The 9,054-nt window shown below is 29.5% G+C and overlaps 1 protein-coding gene across 1 annotated transcript in view; it reads left to right on the top strand.

The window, feature by feature from the left end:
* LOC117182885 (retinol dehydrogenase 13-like) overlaps positions 1-8,771 on the top strand; it is a 13,719-nt gene extending 4,948 nt beyond the window's left edge. The window contains exons 2-5 of the mRNA XM_033375999.1: positions 1,272-1,364; positions 1,440-1,633; positions 5,994-6,083; positions 8,667-8,771. Of these exons, the coding sequence (XP_033231890.1) occupies positions 1,272-1,364; positions 1,440-1,633; positions 5,994-6,083; positions 8,667-8,771 (482 nt within the window). The remainder of the gene's footprint in view (positions 1-1,271; positions 1,365-1,439; positions 1,634-5,993; positions 6,084-8,666) is intronic.
* Positions 8,772-9,054: the final 283 nt, after the last annotated feature.

Genomic DNA, 9,054 nt, shown 5'->3' with positions numbered 1-9,054 from the left:
AGACGGTATTAACGCTGAAATGCTTAAACACGGTGGCGCGTGCATACCACATAGACTGTGCGAATTGATAAATTTATGTTTCGAGATTGGAGACGTCCCAGACGATTGGAAAAAAGCAATTATCGTACCAATATACAAGAGAAAGGGAGATAAAAGCGAGTGCAATAATTACAGAGGGATAAGCTTATTAAGCACCATAAGTAAAATATATTCAAAAATACTTATTCGTAGGGTAATGAAAATAACAGAAGCAAAGATTTGGGAAGTCCAAAGTGGGTTTGAGAATCGGAAAAAAAGTTTTCTGTGCATTTGTTGACCTAGAAAAAGCTTTTGACAAGGTAGATAGAAGTAAACTTTGGGAAGTCCTGAAAGAGTATGAAGTCAATGGATGGATCCTACAAGCTATAAAAACAATATATACAGGTAGCAAAGCGAGTGTAAGAGTGAATGGGAAACTGAGTGACCATTTCGATATTATTCAAGGAGTTAGACAAGGATGCCCTATGTCTTCATGGTTATTTATATTATTTATGGACACGTGTTTAAGAATGGCTCTCTTCGACGAAGAGGGTGTGGATCTCGAAACAGTAAGGGTACGTGGGTTAGCGTTCGCAGATGATAAAGTTGTTATGGCAGAGTCTATCGAAGACTTACATAGAATGTTGAATAAACTAGATGCAAGCATGAAGAGCATGGGCCTCAAAATTAACGCAAATAAAAAAAAAAATATGGTGTTCGAAGGAAAGAGTGATTGATTCTTAGACCTAAAACGGTGTAGCGTAAACCCGAAATATAATTTCTTTCATAAAAGAAAATTTATGACAGTATTTTTTCACTAAAAGGAAGACATCAATAAGGTTGCCTTTGCAAAATTCTAAAATATACTGTTTTGGGACACCCAAGCGTGGTATGGAATGGGTCCGAAAACCCGTTTTTTTTAACCCCAAAACGGCACATTGTCTGTCTAGGAGACAATAATGTGCAGCTTGATTACCTGAACTGAATCAAAAAGGGTTTTAAAAATGTATTGTTTATAGAGTTTGTAAATTTTATAAGAGATTTCAAATTTTGATTCGTGGGTCCTAGCGATAGTAATTTTTTCCGATGACAAGTGTGAATTAAATTTAAATAGGAATTGTCTCTTAAGAAATGATTGATTAAAATTCCCCCAAAAAATGTGAACACTTGTTTGTCATCTGCGAATATTAAAAATAGCAATAAGTGTTGCATGGCCTGCATGAATAAAATTTCAAATTTTTTCACTTTTTCAGGAATTGGTTATTATACTGCTTTAGATCTTGCAAGGAGAGGAGCCAAAGTTATTATGGCATGTCGAAATCTGATAAAAGCAAATGAGGTTAAAGGTAACAAAAATATGAAAACCTATTGTGTAATCATATATTTGAAACATGTTTGCGCTAACCTTCTTTAATTTTCAGACCAAATCCGGAAGTTATCTGGCAACGAAAATGTTGTGGTGAAACATTTGGATTTATCATCATTAAAAAGTGTTCGAAATTTCGCTAAGGAAATAATTGCAAGTGAGAATCGATTAGATATACTCCTGAACAATGCAGGTGCTGGTGAACAGCCAAATCAAAAAACAGAAGATGGGCTTGAATTGGAATTGCAAGTCAATTTTTATGGACCTTTTTTGCTAACGAACTTACTAATCGGTAAAAATAATTATCATTAAATATCTTTTAAGGCGGTCCAAGACTCCTCGTCATTCCTGTTTCAAGACAAGATCGTAGGTTCATGCCATAATCTAATAATAACTTTGTTTTGAAGAGAACATGTTATTCACAAATGATGAATTATATCTTTGAACTATATTTAAAAATAATGTATTTTTTAATATGTCCGCTCCCTTCTCAGTAGAAGAAGGAAGCAATTTTCGAAAACGCCAGCTCACGTGAAAGTAGCTGCTATCACTAGTCCCAGTGCCAATTTTCAATGGATGTTGATGTTTTTTCTAAACCCCAGATATAACGAACCGGTGCAAAAAATTAATTTTGACCAACCAAAAATTTCGTACACAACAAAAAACAAAACAATATTTCTTTCTAACTTTTCCGATGTACTTTTTTGAAGATCTTCAAATTGAGTAAACAAGAGCTTAAGTCAGTCTAATAAGTATCTAGCAATAATTTACAATAGGTAAAATTAATTACGAGTTATTTGAAATTCATAGTTTCTATATAAAATATGAAAGAAATTAATATCGATTTCAATTAGTTAGGAATAGATGCTCTTTGGCAATTATTTAAACCATTTATATGAACAAATGCACAATTGTCGTAGGTCGCAATGAAGGGGCCCAATTTTTCGAAGAGTTAACCAAAAATATCTTACTAATCATTACATGCTTTCGATTTTTAAATTATATTTTAATTATTTATACAATATTTATAGACAAATTTACGGCTTTAACATTATTCCACGAATTTAGCCAATTTTATTTTGCAAAACCAACTAAAAATGTATGGTCAATGCCTCCTATTTGTAATTTTCTGTAAAGTAATTTCTTTATATATAATTAATATTTAAATTATACGTGTCTATAAATAATTGCACATTTTTATCATTTCTCCAAGAATGTGCTCCATTTTCTTAGTGAGATCAACTACAAAAAAATGTCCAATTACTCGTGGCTACGACACTTTGCCAGTAAACAAAAACAGTTAATTATTTAGACAATTTTTATACCGAAATATACATTTAAGCCAATTTTGCTTGAATAAGCTACATTTTTTTCAAAATCAACATTTAAGTAATATTTATTAACAAATCCACAGCTTGGCAATTGTTCAATAATTATTATTAATTTGTTTCGAAATCAAAAAGAATAAATAAAATAAAAATCTGCTCACCACGCTGGGACGTAATTAATGGTCAAAGAAAACGGATGTACAAACTTTTTTTTAAGGATTACTTAAATATTTTTTTCTTATTTCGAACAAATTTTCATTCTCAGCTAGCCTAAAAAAGTATAATTTTAATAAATTTATATTAATAAAATTCAAAACATTCATTGATATTAAAACAGATGAATTTTAATTGTCTTGTTTTTCTAATTTAGGAAAAAAGTGCGCATCACATAAAAAAAAAACAATTTTGTTATTTAACATTTTATTTCACCTTGTGTCGTTTTTTTAACTGAATATTTTCTTTTCAATGTTATTTCTACGGTTTAGACAAAAACTACTACATTGTATCGTTTTGCCAAAAAAATATTCTCAATGTTATTTTTAACGATTAAAACAAAAAGGACACGTCCTATAAAAAAGAGATTACGAATAAATTTGTAGGTCTTTTTTAAATGCACAATTGATGTTCTTTCTTATTTTCCAGAACCACTGGTCAAGAAATTTGAATTTTTTATTTGTCAAGAAAAAAAGTTTATTTTTTCTTGACTTTTTTTGATAGAATTTCTTAATCTTAAAACGAATGGTCTCAATATTTTTTTTAAAGGTTCTAACTTTTTTAAATTTTTATCGAACATAACTGGTTAATGAACTTGACCTTCAATCTCGACACCAGAGAAGTGTACCAAAGGCCAATCAAAAAAATTAATTCTTTAGAAAGTCATCGTAATCACAGACAGATGTCCAGATGCATACAGACATACATAAAAACATTCGTAAAAACCAGTTCTTCTGGTTCAGAGAATCTCAAAACGTGGAGATTTAATACAAATGCGACGGGGTTTAAATTTTGCACAAAACTAATACCTTTTTTGATGAGAATGTAATAATAAATAAGAATGATAATAAAATATTATAATATAATATAATACAGTTAGTTAATGAGACAAGTATGACCAGAAAAAGTCAAATGTAACATTTTTTGTTGATTTGGTTAAGAAAATAGATATTATTTTTGGATAAATTGTCAAAATATGCATTTATTTATAATAATTGTTTAAATAGTTATTATTTTTTTATCAATTTGAACAAAAGTTCAGCTAGGAGTCACTGGCAATACATTTTTTGTCGGTTTCGCAAAAAATTGCACTGATTCATAGAATAATGTTAAAAATGTGAGTTTGTTTATAAATATTATTTAAATAATTAAACATATTTCTTAATTTTACAAAATGACAGCAAGAAGTTGTTAGAATGACATTTTCGCTTGACTCTGCACAATAAATTGAGCCTGTTTATTGTGATATTCGAAGCCTGTGCATTTTTTTATGAAAATTGTTTAAACAAATATCAGACAACCGCTATTTCGAACTGACTCTAACCTATTTGAAATTGAATCTCGATATTTATTTCACTGACGAAGACTCTTTTCTAGTCAATTTGAAGATCTTAAAAAAAAGGTACGCCGGAAAAGTTAGAAAAAAATATTGTTTATTTTATTGTTAAACAACATTTTTTGGTTACATAAAACAAAATTTCTGAATTAATTTGTTGATCCTGGAAGCTTACAGAATTTTGTCTACAAGCAGTGCTTTTTGATATAATATAGGGCCGGGGGGGTGGGTCCACAAAGGCCATTAGGTTCGTACGATCTAATCCTAAAGCTGTTGTAAGGACAAGTCCTGGACAGCCGGCTTTTATATCATGATTTTAATCCTTCTAATAAATCGAACGATTTTTACGACAAAAAAAATTTGTGAGATATAATATTTTTCTTAATGAAAATAATTTTTTTCCAGACTTATTAAAAAAATCAGCACCTAGTCGAATTATACATGTATCCTCTCTTTTGCACAGAATTGGACAATTAGATTTTAACAATATGAATTGTGAAAAAGGAAACTCTCAACTCATGCTTTATTCTAATAGTAAATTATACTTGACAATAGCCAGCAATGAAATGGCAAGACGTCTAGAAGGCACTGGTAATTATTTTTTATAAATAAAATAATGAATTACATTTAAGGGAGTGTCGTACAGGTTGGGACACTGTCTAGGTTGGGATAGCGCTTTTTTCCATTTCTTTGCACTTTCTATGTCAGCTCGAGGAGATGGTTCATTAATGTTGCAGCCTCATCAAGCAGTATGTTTACAAAGAGTAGAAAAATTATCATGTTGACATTATTCAACTGCCATTAACTTAGTTTAATGGGTTGTGAAATCAATTATTATGTGTGGAAAGGATTTTGCTTATAGTTCAGATTTTTTTTCCAACAATTCAGGAATATAATTAAAAGTATAGGTTGGGACACGTGTATACCATATAAGTTGGGACACGTTGCTTGCCTTTGTTAAAGTGAGAATCGTCTTTAAAGTAACTTTTGAGTGTTTATAATAAAATTTGATGCACTTTTGGCCATTTCTGTGTAATTTATGCGACAGACCTGTGCACTTAAATTTTCCAATATTTGTGCTAGTTTTTTCACTTGCAAAAATTGGCAATCGGATTAAATTGGCAAAATAATTAAATCTGACATTTTTAATTGCTTACTTTTATAAAAACACCCCAATCGAGCACATGAATGTTCGCTAAAAGGTTCACTGTGGCGTTTGAAAAATATTTTGTACAATCATTTTCAATGTTTTGAGAGAGGTTCCAATCTGCCGTACAACATTGTTTTGGCAATTTGACGGACATTTAGAAAATCGGCTGTAACATCTTTTTTTATCTGAATTATGTATTTTTTGTTCATAAAAAGTAAGCTATTTAATAGACCTTCAAATCGGTGAAATGAAAGATCAAAAATATTATCATAGAAAAAAGTTATCGGCCAAAAACAAAAAACCCACCTTTACTATATTCTCCTAAAAGTACTTCAGACTTAAGATTGTTTTATAATTAATATTGCACTCTTTATTCTGTTTTGAAGGTGTAACTTCGAACAGCCTACATCCAGGTGCTGTCCGAACTGAAATTTTCCGGAAAACATTTTTTCCACTTAGACATCTCATTAATACAATATTTAAAATATTTTTTAAGGTAAACTAACATTATCGAAAAACAGTGAAGCGATTAAGTTATTTAATTCAATTATTGTATGTAATCTAATTGGTTAATTTTTTCAGAACGCTGAGGAAGGAGCTCAAACATCAATTTATTTAGCAGTGAGTGACGATGTGACCAAAATATCAGGAAAATATTTTTCCGATTGTGAGGTATGAATACAAAAACTAAAGTCTTGACAATTTCAGAGTTGCTAAAGGTCAGAAACTTTCAGAAAGTCAGGGAAAGTTCGCGGAATTCAAAACTGCTCAAATAATGTCGGGGAATGTCGGGGAAACCCTTAGACAGTCAGGGAATTTTCGAAAAACTGAAGTTGAAGTCAAGTTTATTACTTTGTTAAAAAGTGAACAATTTTGCTAAAAAGTCATTCTATTTGCTGGTTAACAATTACAACTGTTTGGTTCAAAAATAATCCATTGTGGTTAAGGATTCAACTATTTTGTTGAATATTTATTGGTTTATGTTGATTTCGAGTGCTTTTTGTTATAAAATTAAACTCTTGTTTTGTTACAAATTGAACTGTTTAGCTTAACCCGTTTTTTTCATTCTAAATTTTACTATTTCGTTAAAAAGTGAAATCAATAGTTTAAAGCTTCTTAGTTGAGAGTTTAACTACTTTGTTAACAAAAAAATTTTTTTGTAGAAAATTATTTTTTCTGAGAGAATTTAAATATTCTATTTTTGGTTGAAAATTTATCTTTTTCAATAGAAACTTTATGTGTCTTTTTTAAGATTGTTTTTTTGTTTCTAAAAATTATTCTTCTGGTTAAAAATTCAACTATCTGATTGAAAGTTTAATTATTTAATTGAAAAATTTACATTTTTGTTAAAACTTTATATTTTCGGATTAAAAATTCAACTGTTTTTGATTAAAATTTATATATTTTTTCATTGAAGTATCAACTAATAGACTTTTCATTAAGAATTCATTTTTTTGTCGAAGATTCGTCACTTTAGTTAAAAATCTAACTATTTAGTTGAAATTAACTTATTTCTTAATTGAAAAGACATTGTTTAGCCTACAAATTTCATTTTTCCGTTTTTGCTTCAAAATTTATCTTTTTCGTTTAAAAGGCAACAATTTGGTTGAAAATTATGTACTTTAGTCAGTCTCAAGTAATTTCTGGATGACCCCTTCTAAAATTTTTGCATGACTGATGTCATTAAAAGTGTTGAAATATTTTTACATATTTTAAATATTTATAAAATCTTTGGGAAGCCCTTTAAATCATTGTGAAATCTGTTGACATCTCAGAATTGTTTTAAAATTTTATTATTTTTTTTTTAAATATTCTAATATCGGTGTCAAATCTTTCTTAAATTCATTAAAGATATGTGAAATCTTTTAAAATCTTCGAAATCTTAGTGAAATTTTTATAATAGCTCTGAAATCTTTATAAAATCTCTGTTAAGTCATTTAAAACCTTTTTAAATCTTTGTGAAACATTCTAATATTTTTAAATCTTTGAATTCTTGAAAATCTTTGTGATAACTTTGAAATCGTGGTAAAATATTTTGGAATGTATTTGAAATTTTTTAATTCTTCTAAAACCTTTTTGGCATATGTTTTAAGTAATGTATATATGTATCTTGAAATCTTGTAACCTCCTTTGAAACCTTTAGAATCTTTAGGAATATTTTAAATCATGCAAATCTCTGTGAAGATTTAAAAATCTTTTGCAATCGTTTAAAATCTTTTCAAATCTCCGAAATCTTTGTGAAATCTTTTAAGATCTCATAATATCTTGTAAATCTTTTGAAATATTTTGAAATATCTCAAAATTTTGTGAAGGCTTCTGAAATTTTTATAAAATCTAAAATCTTTCAAATCTTCTGAAATATTTTTAAATCTTTACAATCTTTAAATCATTTTGAATTCTTTACAACTATTAAAAATATTATGAAATCTTTTTAAATCATCGCAATATTAAAAATTTTTTGAAACCTTTGAAATCTTTAGAAATCTTGTGGAATCTGTCAAGATCTTTGAATTCTTTTGAAATCTTTTAAACCATTTTGAAAGCTTTAGAAATGTCGGTTAAATCTGAAATCCTTACAATCTTAAATATCCATTGAAATCTTTTGAAATCCCTATGTAGATTTCGATATCTTTGTAACATCTTGAAAATCTTTCCCAACTGCTTGGAATCTTCTCGGGTGTACACTTAAAAGTTGTCCGATTAACTTCTTTCAATAAACCCCCCCCCCCCCCACCCCATCTTTCAATAACACCTTTGACTTATATAAATCGATAAATATACTATTTATAAATTTAGTAACTCAAATTATTGAAGTGCTTTTTATAGGCATTATAACAAGCTGATTTATAATTTAGTGTAGAAAATTGTTTATTCCACGCTCGACCGAAACGACCACATTTTTCCCCTGAAAATAAGGGCGAAAGCAGCATATATTTCCCGCAAACCGCGTTTGCGGGGTGAAAGTAAAATTTGCGGGACAGAAGAAAAATTAGCGGGGCGAAATTAAAATTTGCCGAGCAAAAGTAAAATTAGCGGGACGAAAGTAAAATTTGCGGACGAAAGTAAAATTTACGAGACGCAAGTAAAAATTAGTTTATGAGAATTCAAGGCGCGTACAAAGCTATAGAAAAATGCGTTAGACCCGCTTTTCCAGGCCAAGAGGTGGCCACAGTCGAGAGTGGAATAAAATACTATATGCAACACGGGGCGAAAGTAAATTTTTCCCACGGGTAATTACTGCCCTCGCAATTTTAGGAAGCGACTGCAGCGGAAATCACGCACGACCCTGAAATTGGAAGAAAGTTTTGGGAGAAATGTTGCATCCTTGTGGGCCTCAAACGAGAAGAGTACCTCATGTAATTCGATTTTTATTATTTATTACATATAGCTAACCTTAATACACAAATTTTTGTAATAAAAAATAAAAAACTCGAGAAAACTACAATTTCAATGTGTAAAAACTCCATATATGACTCTCCTTATTCCATAAAGTAAGCAAATATTTCCAAAAAAGTATTATCACTGATGAAGAGACAGCTAAAAATAAAAATGATATCCAACGTAAGAGCTCCAAAATTAAAGTAGTTCCTAAACTAGAGATATTGCGTCCATTTTTCAATTAATTTAAGATTTTACAGCAAGT

This window comes from Belonocnema kinseyi, chromosome 2 (assembly GCF_010883055.1).
Source record: "Belonocnema kinseyi isolate 2016_QV_RU_SX_M_011 chromosome 2, B_treatae_v1, whole genome shotgun sequence".
NCBI lineage: Eukaryota > Metazoa > Arthropoda > Insecta > Hymenoptera > Cynipidae > Belonocnema > Belonocnema kinseyi.
The sequence above is the reverse complement of the archived record's forward strand: the minus strand, read 5'-3'. Positions and strand labels throughout refer to the sequence as shown.